An 18,755-nucleotide genomic window follows, 5' to 3' on the forward strand; every position below is an offset into this window, starting at 1 on the left:
AATCTTCCATTGTCCTTATTAGGACTGGTTGTTTTTTGACCAAGGGGTTAAACAAAATGGCTCTTATTTGTACAATTTAAACATAGAATAATTGTAAAACAAAGTGCAATTTAGGTTAGAGCAGGTACCTGCTTAAAGAGTCTACCTTGATGTGGTGGCAGGCTTAATAACCCTTTTGCCAAAATGATTTTATTTACGGTTTGTGAATGTGTCCATGTGACCTTTGTGGTGGGGGGGCGTGGTTACAGTGAGGGCGTGGTTAGGGGAGGTGTCGTGAGGGGGCCCCCGAAAATTTTGTTGTGTGGGGCCCCGTGATTTCTGATGGCGGCCCTGATTGGATCTAACTGTCAGTGAATATCTGACACCCAACTGCTGCATGAAGAGAGAATGAAGAGAAACAGATGCTGAGAGAGGAATAGTGAACATAAACTTGATATATAGACTATTGAGAATATTTAATTGATTATATTTAGAAAACATATTATTTCAGTATGCTGAAGCTTATATTAAATTTTCATGATAGTTCCCCTTTAAATATTTTTGAATGCATTTGTGATACATTACCCCTGGAGAAACCCCTGGATGCATCCTTTTTGTTTGAGCACCATTGTTAGTTCAACAGCTTTATTTTAGTAAAGGCTAGTTATTTCCGCACCACTTTCCCTTATGCCTCAGGGAAGGGCCTTGCCAGACAGAGATTACATTGGCGTAGTTGGCAGGATTACTTACATTGTGCATAATTGTGTAGTTCACGCATTATTGACATTAATCCGTTCATATTGTGAACAATGGCAAATCTTTGACGCGTAAATAGTTTTTTATTTGATATCAGTTCCAAATTATTTGCAAAATAAACAAGATTATATAGTGAACAAAGTACCACCTATTGTAAAATATAAGTCACCGAGGAGTTCCATGACCATATATTTATACAGGTCATGGAACTCCGAGGTTATTTCTAATATCCTCATATTTTCCAACAAGGGGAACTTTATTTATTATAATACACAAGTTTCAGTGAGTCATGTGACAGAAATGACATCAGAACTCGCCGTTTATAACTGATGACATCAGAACTCACCATTTATAAGGATATAATTTACAAGATATTCATGGCTCTTGTGTATTGTAAAAGCATACACATTGATTTGTTGCCAGTTTATAATACTGGGCTGCAGAACTGACCAGTACTGATCTTGCAAGATTAATAATATGGCTTTACATGTGCATAGAAGATATTGTAACAGTGTTAGGTTTAGCAGAGCTGCTTTAAAACACCATGATGCAAAACTCAGATCGGAGCAGTATTCAGACTTGCCTTCCTTATTACAGAATATCCATATCAGATAATGTTAATCAATAGAATATGCAAAAGTAATTGCTTTATCACTGTGTAGTTTACTGGCAGAGCTTCCTTACAACACCACTGTGCAAATACAATATACAGGTATAAGGCAGTGCAATCATATGTTATATATATTAAACAATATTTAGCCCATCTCTTTCCTATATCTTCACCTTCCTTGGTAGAAAACTGATGTGCTATGGCACTTGCTCAGTACAGGAATGGGATCCATTGTCCGGAAACCTGTTATCCAGAAAGCTCCAAATTACAGAAAGGCCGTCTCCCATAGACTCCATTTTATCCAAATAATCCGAATTTTAAAAAAAAATTATTTTCTTTTTCTGTGTAATAATTAGGGATGCACCGAATCCAGGATTCCGTTCGGGATTTGGCCAGGATTTGGCCTTTTTTCAGTAGGATTTGGATTTGGCCTAATCCTTGTTCCCGGCCGAACGGAATCATAATTTACATATGCAAATTAGTGCCGGGAGGGAAATCATGTGACTTTTCGTGACAAAACAAAGAAGTAAAACCGGTTTTTCTCACCCCTAATTTGCATATGCAAATTAGGATTCGGAATTCGGCAGAATCTTTCGCGAAGGATTTGGGGGTTCGGCCGAATCCAAAATAGTGGATTCGGTGCATCCCTAGTAATAATAGAACAGTAGCTTGTACTTGATCCAAACTAAGATATAATTAATCCTTATTGGAAGCAAAACCAGCCTATTGGGTTTATTTCATGTTTACATGATTTTCTAGTAGACTTAAGGTATGAAGATCCAAATTATGGAAAGATCCGTTATCATCAAAACCCCAGGTCCCAAGAATTCTGGATAATAGTTATGCAACGAATTCTAATTAACAAATACTAGATGCAGCGGTCCCCGATCTTTTTTGGTCCAGGGACCGGTGTAGAGCCAAATCTTTTTGTATGGGGTCGGCGTCCAATTCTACGGTTCTGGGCCGCGACTGGGTTGGGGACCCCTGCCATATTGGATACTGATTAGACTGGTAAAATTGTAGTTTATTATAATATTAATAGTTAGAGCTTGGTAATATCATAGTGCCCTTTGGTCTGGTATGGTCTGTATTTGAACATTGAGAAACCTACTAGAGAGAATCCTTCTCAGAATTTAACACTGAAAACATCAATACAAAAACATGAAGCTCTTCAAGTGTGGGCTTTGCTTCTTTAAACAGTGGGACAGAAATGCTGTCAACTCCTCTCTACAGACCAGAAGAGAAACTACAGCCTTAGAAGTTTTCTCCAATAAGAAATTTTTCAGCTTTTTTTGGTAGAAAGCCGCTAGTGAGAGGAGGTGACATTGATCTGTTGCCTTAAAGGGATACTGTCATGGGAAAAAATGGGGTTTTTTTCAAAACACATCAGTTAATAGTGCTGCTCCAGCAGAATTCTGCACTGAAATCCATTTCTCAAAAGAGCAAACAGATTTTTCTATATTAAATTTTGAAATCTGACATGGGGCTAGACATATTGTCAATTTCCCAGCTACCCACAGTCATGTGACTTGTGCTCTGATAAACTTCAGTCACTCTTTACTGCTGTACTGCAAGTTGGACTGATATCACCCCTTCCCTTTCCCCTAGCAGCCAAACAACAGAATAATGGGAAGGTAACCAGATAGCAGCTCCCTAACACAAGATAACAGCTGCCTGGTAGATCTAAGAACAGCACTTAATAGTAAAATCCAGGTCCCACTGAGACACATTCAGTTACATTGAGTAGGAGAAACAACAGCCTGCCAGAAAGCAGTTCCATCCTAAAGTGCTGGCTCTTTCTGAAATCACATGACCAGGCAAAATGAGCTGAGATGCACCTACACACCAATATTACAACTAAATACACTTGCTGCTTCAGGAATGACATTTTATATTGTACAGTGAATTATCTGCAGTGTAAACAGTGTCATTTAGAAATAAAAACTACATCATAAAACCATGAAAGAATCTCTTTAAGCGAAACATTAATATATCTATAAAAGTTTATAAGCCATAAGTAATGTTTATTCACTATGCTCATGAATAGTCCCAGCAGAGGCCACAGTATAAAACTTAAGCAGTAAGGGCATATATAAATATGGAAATAAAAGAATTATGCCAAACATTTACCTCGTTAAGTATAATAAATGAATTTCAAAAAAGGTCAACTCCCTGAGAGAGAAACACTATAGGCTGGTCAGCGAAGTCGACACAAGAGAATGGAAATGATAAGAGACCTTATCTCAAATATACGTCATACTGGAAAACATTTTCTCTTCAAACAAGTGAATAGAAACATATTTCGGTAACAGAGATTAGAACATAAATCAAACAACTGAAACAAGTATTTTAGTAGGGATAAGATGTTTCAGTTTTATTAGTAAATGAGCAGTATATTTATTTTTGCTAAAGGTTTTTATAACTCTTTTTAAGTTTCATATAACTTTATAGGACAGGCACCTCTGGAAGCAAACTAGCCTTGGATACATGGATCTGCTGCCATAATCCTGGGTCATTATTTATGCTTCCTGATATATTCTTAGTATTATATATGATTCTAGATTTTCCTGCTTCTGTGACTACTCAGGATAATAGATGGGCCTGGATGTTGGTGGATCACTGTACGGCCCTAGGACAGGTGCAGATGTGCAGTAGAGTGAAAAGGTTTTTTTCTTCAAAATTCAGCCTTTTTACCGCACAGTGCACAATGGTGCAAGGGATCCCGGGGAGACAGAAGATGGTCATGTGTTGCTCCTGCATTAATTGCCCCAGACCAAAGCGGGGCCAGACCTAGGGGTGGGCAGAAGAGGCAGCTGCGTAGGACACAATAATAGGGGGGCATTGGGCAGCTGCTTCTAAAATTGTCTTCTGACTACCCCTAGTCCGCACCTCTCAGTCCCCTCCCCTCCGTCCCTCCCTCTGTCACTCATCCCTCTCCGTTGCACGCGCACCGCACAGGGCCGCCATCAGAAATCGAAGGGCCCCAATACGAAAAAATTTCCTGGGCCCCCTGGGATGTGCCCACCACAAGCCCCACCTACAGGTCCGCCCTCCCCACCCCACAGGTCCACTCCCACCACACACTAAAAAAAAACATTGGTGGCTATGGTTCCCAAATGTAAATAAAAAAATATTGGTGGTCAGGACCCCCCATTGAAAAAACCATTTGTGGTCAGGGCCCCCCCCTATTAAAAAATATTGCTGGGTAGGACCCCACATGGAGAAAAAAATTGGTGGCCAGGGCCCCCCTTAAATGTCCATGTAAAAAAACTTGCACCCCCCAGAAGTTTAAAAAAAATTGGTGCCCAGGGCCCCACCACACAACAGGGACCACAAAGGGTTACCTTTAGGGGGCCCTGCCATGTTACACTTACTTCATTAGTGTGGCCCACCTGCTGTCAGTGAGCTGCCAACTACAGAAGGGAGGAGGGGCGCACAGGTGGCTGCATCTTCTTCCAATGATGGCATTTTCTTCCCTTATTGGTCACAGAATTTCAAGTCCTGGTAAAGCTGCATGGTGATTGGATGAGCTGGAGGAGAAGTTCAAACCTCAGCTATCCAATCCCTGAGCAGCTCAACCGGGACTTAAACTCAGTGACCAATAAGGGGAAGTAACGGACAGAAGATACCTCCCCTTGTGCTCCCGCCCTGACTTCCCGAAGTCAGCAGCTCTCAGAAAGCAGGGGGGCCCAGCTAATCAAGAAAGTGTGGCGTGGCTGGGCCCCCCTTACCCTCGGGGCCCCTACAACTCTCCCCCCTGTCCCCCCCTGATGGCTGCCCTGCGCGCGCATGAGGGGGCAGGGCTTGCCGGCCGGGTTGTTAGGGTGCCTGGTCGGCCTGGCCTAGCCAATGCAGTTTTAGGGCATGGACAAACTCCGATTTGGGGAGATTTAGTCGCCCGGTGATAAATCGGCTCTTCTTCGGGTGACTAATCCCCCCAAACTGCCTCCCACCAGCTAGAATCTAAATCACCTGCGGGATGGCACTCGGGGCTCTTCGTTTTCTGAAGTCGCCCGAAGTTTCCTCGTGAGGCGACTTCAGGCGACTTCATAAACAAGCGCAACAAAGCGCACTACTTGGGGGTAATCAAAGTGGGGCTAACTCACCACAGATCTCTACATGGAAAGTGCAGTGGGGCACCCAGTACTTGCTATTAGTGCCCCACAATTACCGAGCACTTCAATGAAAAATTTGTGAATTTCCCACAAAATTCGCAAAACGGTAAAAAATGAGTGAAACTCAAATACCCGCGTCAATTTGCATTAATTTTGAAGTCAATGGGCGTCCGAATAGTTTTGATGCGGGATGGTTTTGACGCAAGCTCGCCAAAAAAAATTTGAGTTTCCCAGAAAATTTCGCGAATGTATTCGCTGGCGGTGAAATGTGGGAATTCGCCGCAAATTTGCGTCTGGTGAATTTATTCACCCATCACTACCCAGCACTAATCTGAGGTGTCCTGTGCTCATTCCCCTGATACTTTTCATTTGATTATTAAAGGGGAACTATCGCCAAAATGAAATTTTAATATAAGCTTCATCATACGGAAATAAGAAACTTTCTAAATACAATCAATTAAATATTCTGAATTGTTTCTGAAATAATCACGTTTATGTTCCCTATTCCTCTCTCAGCATCTGTTTCTCTTCATTCTCTCTTCATGCAGCAGTTGGGTGTCAGATATTCACAGTTAGATCCAATATATCTTATAGGGGGGCTCCTTTTGCCTGGAAGGATTGAGAGCCTGGTGCTCAATGATGGAGGGATCGGCACCCTCCCAGTCAACGATGCAGAAAATTCACTGGCACAAGTGGCAAATCCAAGCAGGGTCAAACCCTTGCGTGTTTATTCGTAAGTGCAACGTTTCAGGGAGCAGAAACAAAGGGGTTCCTACCCCGAAATATTGACCCTGTTTGCATTTGCCACTTGGGCCAGTGAATTTTCTGCATCGTTGATCATCATGAGGGCAGCTGGGCTGGATATATATATACAGTTTGACCCAACCAATTAGCACTTGATTAGTGATGGGCGAATTAGTCTCGCTTCGATTAGCCCTGAAATTGGCGAAAAAGACGGGCATCCGATATTCTGTCGCCGCGTCGGAATTGTCACCGGCTTCGGAATTGTCATAAAAAAACCTTTGACGCCGGCGAATTTTCGCTGCAATTTTGCTTTTTTGTTTCGCCAGTGACAAAACACGGAGATTCGCCACAAATTTGCGCCTGCCAATACATTTGCCCATCACTACACTAAATATCCCATTACCCGCAGGTCAGGGGACGAATGACTAAAGTCTAAACTGATCACCATGGTTCACTGTAAGTAGGTTCATCTTAGAGTGGTCCTTATTAGACCCTGGCATTTTAAGCACACAGAGGTCCAAACAGCCCCCCCGCCAGACCAATAAATAGTGAGTGTCTATGGCAATTTACAGCAGCCCCTCTGGCATTTGCCAGAATCCACAGATTGCTAATCTGGGCCTGCTCTATGGTGACCTAACTGTCAGTCAAATACTTACTTCAACTGGCAGAGACAGATTGCTGAGAGGCGAAACACTGAAGATGATCTGGATTATTTCAGTTATTTAAATTACTTATATTTAAAAAGTTCCTTATCGCCATGAGTTGAAGCTCATATTACATTTTCTATTTTCAGGCTAGTTCCCCTTTACATGTGTATTACCAATGATGTACACAAGATGGCGCTGCAGCAGAGCTGATAAAAGGAAGTGTACGGGACTCGCTGGTGAACCTGTAGTTTGTTAGAGAGCTCTGAGTGGTTTCAAACGCTGCTTATTTTCTGCAGTAAAATCAAAATTTGTATAATATATAGACTTGTGCCCAATGGGCTCTACTTGGAATTAACCTAGAAATCTGGGGGAAGGGCTCCCCTAAAGAATCATATGCAAAAAAGTGAGCCATGTCTGTAAATCGTACTGAGAGAAAAACAACAAATCCCAGAATTCCCTTCAGGAATAATCCCACCCCTGAGCTCATTTCCTGTGACAGACGGGAGTCAGGCAGTAGGTAGGTATGTGCTTGTCTGCTCTCTTATTGTTATCACATGGGTTATATATTATTATGATATATTAGTATAAAGTGTTAGTATTATATATTAGTATTATGTATTAGTATTGTGTATTGATGTTGAGCATTCACGTTGTGTATTTGCGTTGTGCATTAGCATTGTGTATTAGTATTATATATTAGTATTATATATTAGTATTGTGTATTAGTATTATATATTAGTATTACATATTTGTAGTATATATTAGTATTGTGTATTAGTATTATATATTAGTATTGTGTATTTGCATTATATATTAGTATAATATATTAGTATTGTTTATTAGTATTATATATTAGTATTGTATATTAGTATTGTGTATTAGTATTATATATTAGTATTGTGTATTAGTATTATATATTAGTATTATATATTAGTATTGTGTATTAGTATTATATATTAGTATTGTATGTTAGTATTGTGTATTAGTATTATATATTAGTATTAAGTGTTAGTATTATGTGTTAGTATTATATATTAGTATTATGTATTAGTATTATATATTAGTATTATATATAAGTATTATGTGTTAGTATTATATATTAGTATTATATATTAGTATTGTGTATTAGTATTATATATTAGTATTAAGTGTTAGTATTATGTGTTAGTATTATATATTAGTATTATATATTAGTATTATATATTAGTATTAAGTGTTAGTATTATATATTAGTATTATATATTAGTATTGTGTATTAGTATTATATATTAGTATTAAGTGTTAGCATTATGTGTTAGTATTATATATTAGTATTATATATTAGTATTATATATTAGTATTAAGTGTTAGTATTATATATTAGTATTATATATTAGTATTGTGTATTAGTATTATATATTAGTATTAAGTGTTAGCATTATGTGTTAGTATTATATATTAGTATTATATATTAGTATTATGTATTAGTATTATATATTAGTATTATATATAAGTATTATGTGTTAGTATTATATATTAGTATTATATATTAGTATTATGTATTAGTATTATATATTAGTATTATATATAAGTATTATGTGTTAGTATTATATATTAGTATTATATATTAGTATTATGTATTAGTATTATATATTAGTATTATATATAAGTATTATGTGTTAGTATTATATATTAGTATTATATATTAGTATTGTGTATTAGTATTATATATTAGTATTATATATTAGTATTGTGTATTAGTAGCTCTGTATGAAGGTACAAGGGGTGCCTGGTGGGTTTATCCACATGTTGGTACATATACACTCCAGACAGACTTTCATCTGGCCTTTTACTTTAGCCTTTCTACAGGGACAGCAATTTATATCTGTTTGGCCAATTCAAAGTGCAGGTATTGGATCTATTATCCGGAATGCTTGGAGGAAACTTCGGGCGACTTTGGAAAACGAACCGCCGCGTGTGATTAGCACCGGCGTTTTTTTCATTTTAGTCGGCGTAGAGTGAGGGAAGGCGTTTGGGGAGGTTGGTCGCCGCAAAAATTAGGCGATTAGTCGCCAGGCGACCAAATCTCCCCAAAACGCCAAGTGTGGCCTGACCCTAAGAGCATGTGAAAAAAGAAGGAATATTTATATAATTGAATATTATAATCATATGCTTGAATTTCATTAGAGGCTGGTGTAAAAGCAAGATCTCTGAACACATTATTTAAAGGGGTGCACCGAATCCAGGATTCGGTTTGGGATTCGACCAGGATTCGGCCATTTTCAGCAGGACTCGATTCGGCCGAATCCTTGTGCGTGGCCGAACCGAATCTAAATCCTAATTTGCATATGTAAATTAGGTGTGGGAAGGGAAATCACGTGACTTTTCATCTTAAAACAAGGAAGTAAAATATTCTTTTTCCACTTTTTCCTTTCCCACCTCTAATTTGCATATGCAAATTAGGATTCGGATTTGGTTCGGTATTCAGCCAAATCTTTCATGAAGGATTCAGAGATTCGGCCGAATCCCAAATAGTGGATTCGGTGCATCCCTAATTATTTGTTTACAAACGATATTTCCTACTAATGATATTGTGTTGGCGTCTTCTTCCTTTTCAGTGGGTCACACTCATGCAGCACCTATTGAACCCAATAATACTAAACACAATGAATAAAGATAAGAAGCAAATGACTGAGAAGATATTGAATCATGCCCTGGGTATTATATTCTTGCTTACTGGAGAGGTAAGAGCTATAGAAGAATATCAGGATTTATATATATATATATATATATATATATCTATTATATCCCTAATGAAATACTGAATTAATTCCATATTTCTTCTTCTATATTGTTTCCTGTATTTAGTCATCATATAATTAATGTAATTCATTGTACCCCCTCTTTCAAGGGCATCCATCTTTATTTTACTTTAATTTATATTCTAGGGGGCAAATTTACTTAAGGTCGAATATCGAGGGTTAATTAAATCTTGATATTCGACTGTCGAAGTTAAATCCTAACGCAAAATTGTTCGATTGAACGATTAAATCCTTCGAATCATTCGATTCGAAGGATTCTAATCCATCGATCGAACATTTCAGCCAAATCTTTCATGAAGGATTCAGGGATTCGGCTGAATCCCAAATAGTGGATTCAGTGCATCACCTTCCCCATAGGCTAACATTGACTTCGGTAGCTTTTAGGGTGCGAACTAGGGGGTCGAAGTTTTTTCTTAATGAGACAGTACTTCGACTATCGAATGGTCGAATAGTCGAACGATTTTACGTTCAAATCGTTCGTTTCGAAGTCGAAGTAGCCCATTCGATGTTTGAAGTAGCCAAAAAAAACATTCCAAATTCTACGTTTTTTTCCTCTATTCCTTCACTCGAGCTAAGTAAATGGTCCCCATAATGTATCCATAATGCATGCATCTGATCCTTGGTACTCACTTCCATAAGTCTATGAAACAGTTTTCCATTCATTGCTGTACTGGTGCTCCTGACGCCTGGCAGAGATCCTGACCTGTAGGGCCCGATAATTATTGCGGCAACCAGTTCCTGCCTGTAACAATAAAAGCAAGTGAGGCAAAGGCAGATACTGTAGGTGATGGTTCATCTTGGTAAAATGGGTCCAGTGAACCAGAACAGGACCCACCATAATATTCCCTGGTATCCAGTGGGACAGTCTAAACCTGTTTTCATTGAAAATGCAGGTGATGTCTTCTAACCAGAAGAACCTAATGCAAAGTATAGTTAATGATGGCGGTGTTAGTATTATGTCACTCCCAGTGTTGCCTGATACCCATCAATAATTCTTGGAGTAAGATGACATTCCAGGGTTTCCGTTTGAGGGACTGTGCATTAACCAACCCAGTGGGATTATGTTTCTAATTGTTTAGTTAAATCTTATTAATGAGTTATGGGCTAAAGTAGTCTTTATCAAAGATCTCCAATATACAGACCTACAGCTTTCACTGTTCTACAAGTCTGAGCTTCCCTTGATCTTAGAAGTGTTAATTGAGTATTATAGGCATATGGCTTAGAAGTAGCAAGGGGGAAATAGGGTGAATAGTCATTTTCTCCCCTAGACCCAACTTGAAGGTCTGTTGGGGTAAAGTCTAGGGTGAAGTATTTGTTGTCATAGATATTTTTAAAAGTATGACTGACTAAGATTTCCCTACATATGTGCCCATTTCATGGGCTAAATGAGGTCCTGGCCAAGGCCGGACCTTCAAGTGGGACTTGAACTATAACATTTTTTAAAAAAAACCGTTGCAGTAAGGTGATTCTGCTCCTCTCTCGTGTACCAGGAATACATCATTGTGAAGAAGAATTATCCCCACAGTAGCATTCAGCTGCTTACTGGAGAGGTGAGTTCTTATAGGCTATCTACCCCCCCCCTTTTTTTTAAAAATACACTGTGTTGGTAAATGTGTTCAGACGCCTTCCTGACCAATATCTCATTCTGAAACCAATGGTCGGTCGGCTCAGTGATCGGGCTGGATGGAAAAATTTTGATCGGGTGCCTTTGAAGGCAACTGAACATCGGCCATTGTTAGTGCTGAATCATCAGATGCAGGTAGAATTCTATTGTTTCTATAGGCACACTTACTTAATTAGCCGGGCCACCCATCTTTCTGATAGCTGCTGACTTCGGGAAGGCATGGACGTTTAAGGGGCTCTGGACACCAATTTTCTTATAATGTGGGGGGGGGCCCTGGCCACCAATTTTTTTTCTCATGTGGGGTCCAAGCCACCAATATTTTTTTATGGGGGGCCCCTGACCACCAATATCTTTTTATTTTTTATTAACATGTGGGAACCCTAGCCACCAATTTTTTTTTTACTGTGTGGTGGGGAGGGCGGACCTGTAGTTGCGGCTTGCGGTGGGCGCAGCCCAGGGGGCCCAGGAAATTTTGTTGTACGGGGCCCTGCGATATCTGATGGCGGTCCTGTCTATAGGTAAATCTGACCATTCAGCTCTACACGTGTGTATTGAAACCAACGATCTTTCTTGGAAACATCTTTTCCAATAAAGGTCGTAATTGTTACGTTTATGGCCACCTATAGCCCTTAGGTGATGTTTGGAGTGCTGGATTATAAATGTGTTTGTTTATAGGTTCCAATAAAGTGTGGAGATGTTGCAGTCTATTTCTCCATGGAGGAATGGGAATACTTAGAAGGACACAAGAAACTTTACAAGGATGTTGGAACAGAGGAGCAAAAGTCTTCGGAGGTTCCAGCACAACAAAACTCTGGTAACACTTTCTTATGAGGTCTATGGCATGTAGGGAGTTTTGACCACCTCTGTGCGCAGGAGGAAAACATTGGCGGTCTAAATGTTTCTATCCACCTTTTACTGCTTCAGCTATAAATATACGACAAACACTTTGCCTGTGGTGATTACAGGCAGGCCACGGTGTTTGACTTGACAATTACTATTCAGTAAAACTGGCTAAACAGAACTATTGATTTAGTTTCTATGAGTTAAGTTGAACATATATTTACTGATAACAAACAAGGGAAAGTTGTGCAATCAGGCCGTGACCACAAAATACATATAGACAAATACAAGAGTCCTCTGCACTCAACCCATTATCAATATATTTAAGACATTGAGATATCGTCAGGGGCCATTCTTGCTATAATGCCGCCTGAGGCGGCCTTCATTCGCCGCCCCCTTCCCTCCCCACGGCACTAACCTTTATAGCGCCGGAGAGGGCAGGGGCGGTCCGCGACGCTTAGTGCAGAGAGCGCAATAGAAGAGCCGAATTTCCGGTTTGAAAACTGGAAATTCGGCTCTTAGTTACCAGGAGCGGCATTTTTGCCGCCCCTGGCAACCAGGGGGGCGCTGCCGCCTGAGGCGAGTGTCTCAACTCGCCTCATTGGTGGAGCGCCCCTGGATATCGTGTGCCTTAAAGGAGAGTTCAACCCTAAAGTTAAAAAACCCCTACTTAGACCCCCTCCCTTCACCCCCCAGCCTAAGTGTTGCAAATTTGCATGGACGTTTTCACCCTATTTATCAATCAATTTATTGTGTAGGAAAAATCTCAATAAAATTGTGAAAAAAATTAGAACCCTATGATTTTTCTGATTTGACGCCTGAAAAATCGTCCGAAAACCAAGAAATCTTTGGATGATGGTACGAAACCCAGGGCACATCAGGATATCTTAAAAATGTCAACGGGACATCTGCCATTGCATTCTACATGAACTCTGCAGGTCTGAGTTGGAGCACTTTTTTATTCAGACTTTTAACATCACCGGAGTTTAATAAATCTCGGAAAAAAAATCTAGTTTTTCCTTTAAAAGTCCGACAATCAGACTTTAATAAATAACCCCCTTATAGTCTACTGGAGATATCTGCAAGGCTGAGCCAAACTATTCTAGGCTAGTGTATGTTGAATGCAAACCCCTTATTGGGTCATATCGGTAAAATGTATCTAATTTACAGACCTTTGTGACAAAAATCAAAAAATTGTGGCTACTAATCATGTGGACAAAATGGAGGAAGATGGAAATCCTGTTCAGCAGGGACCTGTTGCTTCAGACACTGGCCCAGGTGGGTAATAAAATCCGAATTATTTTGCTGGGGTATTTTTGTATCAAATGAAATGAGCACCAGGGAACTAGTGATCTGCGGGCCGGGCCGAAACCTGCGGGACCCATGGGTTTACCTGCGGGTCGGGTGAGTTCAGGCCAACTCCTGCACAAAATCTTCGGGTCGCGGTTGGGTCTGGGTTGAGAATAATGTTAGAAATGCTGTATTTTGTATACTAAATATAAACATGAACTTACTGCACCAGAAGCCTAATCAAAAAATGATTTATGTTTTCAAAGTTGGCCACAGGGGGTCACCATCTTGTAACTTTGTTATACATCTTTGCAAAACCAAGACTGTGCACATGCTCAGTGTGATCTGGGCTGCTTAGGGATTGTCATAAATGATCAAAACAGCACAAGTCAAATAATATCTGACAGAAGCCGATACAGCAAGACTGATTAATAATCAGAATATACAGACTGACTGGGTCTGTGGATACAAATCTCGACAGAGTCACCGGCTGCTCTACAGGGAAACAAACAAAGCTGCTCAAGTTCTGGGAAGTAAGGTGGGGTGAAAGTATGTTTATTTTCCTGCAGAGCAGTTAGGGACCGTCTGAAGTTTCCTATCCACAGCAGTCAGAGCGAAGGGGGAATTTCACTGCATACAGTCAGGTTTCTTATAAAAACGGTAGGCATTTTTTAATGAAATTATATTGGAGATAGATTACTTTTTCATTAAAGAAAGTAAAAGTGGGATTTTATTTTTTAGCCTTAATATCCCCTTTTAAGAGAGATGCACCAAATATGTTATTCTGGGATTCAGACAAATGCAGAACTTGTAATCCATAAGAAAGGGTAGAGAAGAACTGTTCAGAAAAGTCATGTGATTTTAAGGATTTGGATTTGGTTTGGCCAGGCACTTGGATTCAGCCAAATCCTGCTGAAAAAGGCCAAATTCTGAACAGAATCCTGGATTTGGCACAGCCCTAGTTTTGTATATGCCTGTTTTTTTTTGTATTGTATTAGTATTAAAAATGAAAAAATGTCCTGCAGTAATGATTGCAGTATGGCTCTGTATTTATTCTAGCATATACCCAGAACAAAGCTCCAGACAATGTGCTTATTGCTAAGGAGGAGAAAGAAGAGATTAATGATTTAAACAGAAATCAACCTGGAGTCCATTCTTCCTTTGATAAAGGTGAGAGATGATAATGGTGTTAATCCTAAACAATGTGTGGATGTATTTTGCTTAAAGGGATTCTGTCATGATTTTTCTGATGTCGTTTTTATTTCTAAATGACACAGTTTACACTGCAAATAATTGACTGTACAATATAAAATTTCATTCCTGAAGCAGCAAGTGTATTTAGTTGTAATATTGGTGTGTAGGTGCATCCAACTTTGCAGTAAAGAGAGACTGAAGTTTATGGGAGCACAAGTCACATGACTGTGGGCAGCTGGGAAATTGAAAATATTTCTAGCCCCATGTCAGATTTCAAAATGAAATTATCTTTTGATAAATGGAATTCTGCTGAAGCAGCACTATTAACCGATGTGTTTTGAAAAAAACATGCTTTCCCGCGACAGTATCCCTTTAATAAATAAAGCTACCTTTCAAAAGAATTTCTCCCCAAAAAAATTAATTCTAAGCAAGTTTGTTAAATTAAACATTTTTGGTGGTTCTAAAGTTATTTGTAAATGTAATTGCAGCTCAAAACCTGCACCCAAGCAGAGACAGTGCTTTTGGGTGTAGTCACACCAACCAGAGCAGCTACTTTGTTGCACCAAAATCTGCTCAGTGTAGCTGCACCCGGTCTGACACCAGTGACGTTACATGAAGGAGAAAATTTGTTTTTGTTTTTTCAACCTGTGTTCAATACAAAGGCAGAGAAAGTGCTTCATCAGCCCCGTGTGGCCCTAGTTGCTCTCATCCTACATATTTTCTTTTCAGGCTGAGATAAGTGGATCCACCTTATGCCCACCTGTGCTGATTTAAAGAAGAAGGAAAGACTTGGTGCACTTGGTGGTGGCAAATGTTAGGCACCCCAAGTGATTGTATTGACTTACCTGAAACCCCGGGCTGGGGCTCCTATCAGCAGGTTATACCAGTGAGCACCACGGAGCCATCCTCTTCCATCTTTCCTTCCCGCGGCTGCGCATGCACATTAGAGTGAGAAGCCGAACTTTAACTAAAAAGTCGCTATTTCGTTCAACTGCGCATGCGTCTGCCCCGGGAAATTTGAAGAAAGAAGAAGTCAGAAGAGGATGGCTCCGTGGTGCTCACTGGTATAACCTCGGGCCGGTGCAGTTTTCTGCTGATAGGAGCACCAGCCTGGGGTTTCAGGTAAGTCAACACAATCACTTGGGGGTGTCTAACATTTGGCACCCCAAGTGCAAAAAGACTTTCCTTCTCCTATAAATTTTAATTTGATTAATTGAGCAAATTTAATTTGCTGGCATGCAGGTATATGCGGCAGATGTTGGCCCAAATATGTGAACTGAGGCATTTCCAGGCAACGTCTTCTGTGCTGCGTGTGACTGCAAGCGGTTCAAACTAATACTGTAGCTGGGCCATAGAGCTGACCCGCTTCTTTTAGCCTGAAATATTGCGCAGATTGAGAGCAGCAGAGCCAATGCTTCTTCGGCCCATAACCTAAACATATATAATACACTAAGGGGCACATTTACTAATGGTCGAATATCGAGGGTTAATTAACCCTTGATATTCGACCTTCGAAGTTAAATCCTTCGAAGGTATCAGTGGCATAACTAGAGTTTGCCGGGCCCCCCTGCAAAAAAATCTTCTGCGGGGACCCCGCGCACTCTGATACCAATCCTGCTGCCCATTTCCCATCCCGCCCTGCCCAGCCCACTCCCTGTCCCGACTCTGCCCACTCCCGACCCCACTTGTGTCCCCTTCCTCGACGCAGGTAGAAAACGGCTGGGGAGGAGGGGTCTGCTTTCTCTATAGTTACACCACTTCTAGGTATCCTTCCTACTTTTCCGAGCAGAACTTCCTTTAGTATTTAATGGCATACTGAAACGTTACTATTTAAGTGCTTCTCTTCACTGAATGGGATTTTTGACATGTAACATGTGCAGACAATTTAGCGCAACCACAGCTGCACTTTCTACATGATATTCAGGGGCCGATTCACTAAGGGTCGAATATCGAGGGTTAATTAACCCTCGATATTCGACTAGGAACTAAAATCCTTCGACTTCGAATATCGGGAGGCAGTTCGGGGAAATTAGTCGCCCGTAGAAGGGCGATTAAATCTCCCCGAGTCTGAGCGTGTGTCACTTCCCTTTGAACTTACATTTGTAATGTTTTCTCTCTCCCTTTTAAACAGGGAATTCGCATAATGGAGTCTGCACATCAGACGAAACGAAGCTCTTAAAAAATAATTTATTAGAAGTTTCCCGCAATGCCGTCTGCACTTCAGATGAAATAATGTATATGAAAAGGAATATATTAGGGGATTCCCAGAAAGCAATCTGCACATCCAATGAAAGGACGTGTATGAAAAGGAATACAGTTGGGGATTCCTACAGTTTAATGAACACATCAGAGGAAATGATGCGCATCAAGAGCAAATTATCAGATCCCCGCAGCACATCAAAGGAAGTGATGTATATGAAGAATAATATATTGGGAGGCTACACGAGTGCAGTTTGCAAATCAGCAGAAGGGATGCATATGAAAAGGGATATTGTATCAAATTCCCACAATGCAATACACCCGTCCGATAACATGGTGTTTGGAAATAGTCGCTTTTGCACAGAGTTTCAGGGCAGACACTACGGAATTCCATCTAATGAACCAAAGCCGTTTGGAAAAGTCATTCTTACTCCCATTTCAATACCGTGCCCACGGGGCTACAAAACGCAGGATCTGCGTGACCACTTTGTCACTGGGAGCAACGGGAGCGTATCCTACATTGAGTCCATAGTGAATGACCACCAGGCAAAACTCAAAGATGAAAAACCTTATAAACTTGAAGTTAGGAGACAACTGTCCCCCAAATGCACAGCTTCCGAGGAAAAGCCCCATAAATGTAACGTTTGCGGAAAGCAGTTCCCCACACTTTCTAAGGCTTCTTCCCATTCGAGAATTCACAACAAGCCATTTGTGTGCCCTGAATGCGGCAAAGGCTTTCCTTTTAGGTCCAACCTAAATAAACACATTAGGACTCACGCAAAGGTAACCCAACATGCCTGCCCTGAATGCGGCAAATACTTTGACAAAAGAACATTGCTGGAGAAACACTTCACAAGCCACACCCTAGAGAAGCCATATGTGTGCCCGGAATGTGGCAAATGCTTTTCTCAGAGGTCGTGCATGGAAACGCACTACCGAATTCATACAAAAGAGAAACCGTATTCTTGCCGGGAATGCGGCAAATGTTTTGCTCAGAGGGGACATCGCAACATGCACCAAAGAATTCACACGGGGGAGAAACCATTTCCTTGCCCTGAGTGTGGGAAATGCTTTTCTCAAAAGATACTCCTAGATGTCCACTACAGAGTCCACTCAGGAGAGAAACCCTACTCCTGCCCTGAGTGTGGCAAATCCTTAACAACAAGGGCTAATATGGAGGCACATCTGAAAACCCATTGTGGTTTGGATCCATGTGACCCCTAAAAGTGGAGATAGTTTCTTATGTTTTCGTTTTGTAAGCCAGCTGATAGCACATGCTGGAAAGGTGGATATTTGGGGTCAAATTTATCAAAAATTGTTGTGTTTAGTCATCTCGTATAATATGGCATCATCTACAATTCGCCGATCACCTCGAATGTCCGTGAGGTTTAATAAGTAATTTCTCAAATGGGTTAAACTCAATCAAGTAAATTATATTTGGAAATCTGCTGTACTTTTCTCTAATTCCATCATAACTTGTTGGCCAAAGTCAAGTATTAGCTCAAAAACAGCTTGAATATCTACATTTTCAAAAACAATTCAAATCTAACATTTCCCATGGTTTCAGTTGTATCTCAATAGATCTGAGCTGGAAAGATGAAACTTCATGATCTCATAAGTCTGAAAAATCAGCATTTCAGGATCACGTAAACTCGAAGCATTGATGATTCGTACTTATTAGACAATCTCCGGTCTCAGACTTTGATAAATGTGCCCCTGTTACAAATCCCAACAAATGTTTAAACACAAATGTATTTCTAACACCTGTACTTTTGTTTAGTTGTTTAGTAAAATGTCATTTTCATTAAAAAAAAATGCTGAATAAAAGATTAACACCCTAATAATTTTTTTGCTGGAAATCAGAACAGATGTCAAACTGAAATCGTTTGGTTTAGAGCAGGGGTCTCCAACCTTTTTTTTTAGGGTAAGGCTAAACGGACGTTTTCGGCGCGATCC

General features: G+C 40.2%; 1 protein-coding gene across 3 annotated transcripts; it reads left to right on the top strand.

Annotated features, from left to right (window-relative positions):
• The first annotated feature begins 7,100 nt into the window (after positions 1 to 7,100).
• znf81.S (zinc finger protein 81 S homeolog) lies at positions 7,101 to 18,626 on the top strand. Of its 3 annotated transcripts, none has more exons than XM_018260067.2 (7): positions 7,101 to 7,372; positions 9,449 to 9,574; positions 11,143 to 11,202; positions 11,952 to 12,090; positions 13,287 to 13,394; positions 14,466 to 14,576; positions 16,732 to 18,626. In XM_018260067.2, the coding sequence occupies exons 2-7, from the start codon at positions 9,461 to 9,463 to the stop codon at positions 18,021 to 18,023; spliced, it is 1,824 nt and encodes a 607-aa protein (XP_018115556.1). In that variant the 5' UTR covers positions 7,101 to 7,372; positions 9,449 to 9,460; the 3' UTR covers positions 18,024 to 18,626. The 3 variants fall into 3 exon arrangements, with proteins under 3 accessions (XP_018115556.1, XP_018115555.1, XP_041416717.1); XM_018260066.2 differs by having other exon boundaries at positions 7,101 to 7,368; XM_041560783.1 differs by lacking the exon at positions 7,101 to 7,372 and having other exon boundaries at positions 9,319 to 9,574.
• Positions 18,627 to 18,755: the final 129 nt, after the last annotated feature.

Source organism: Xenopus laevis, chromosome 4S (assembly GCF_017654675.1).
Source record: "Xenopus laevis strain J_2021 chromosome 4S, Xenopus_laevis_v10.1, whole genome shotgun sequence".
NCBI lineage: Eukaryota > Metazoa > Chordata > Amphibia > Anura > Pipidae > Xenopus > Xenopus laevis.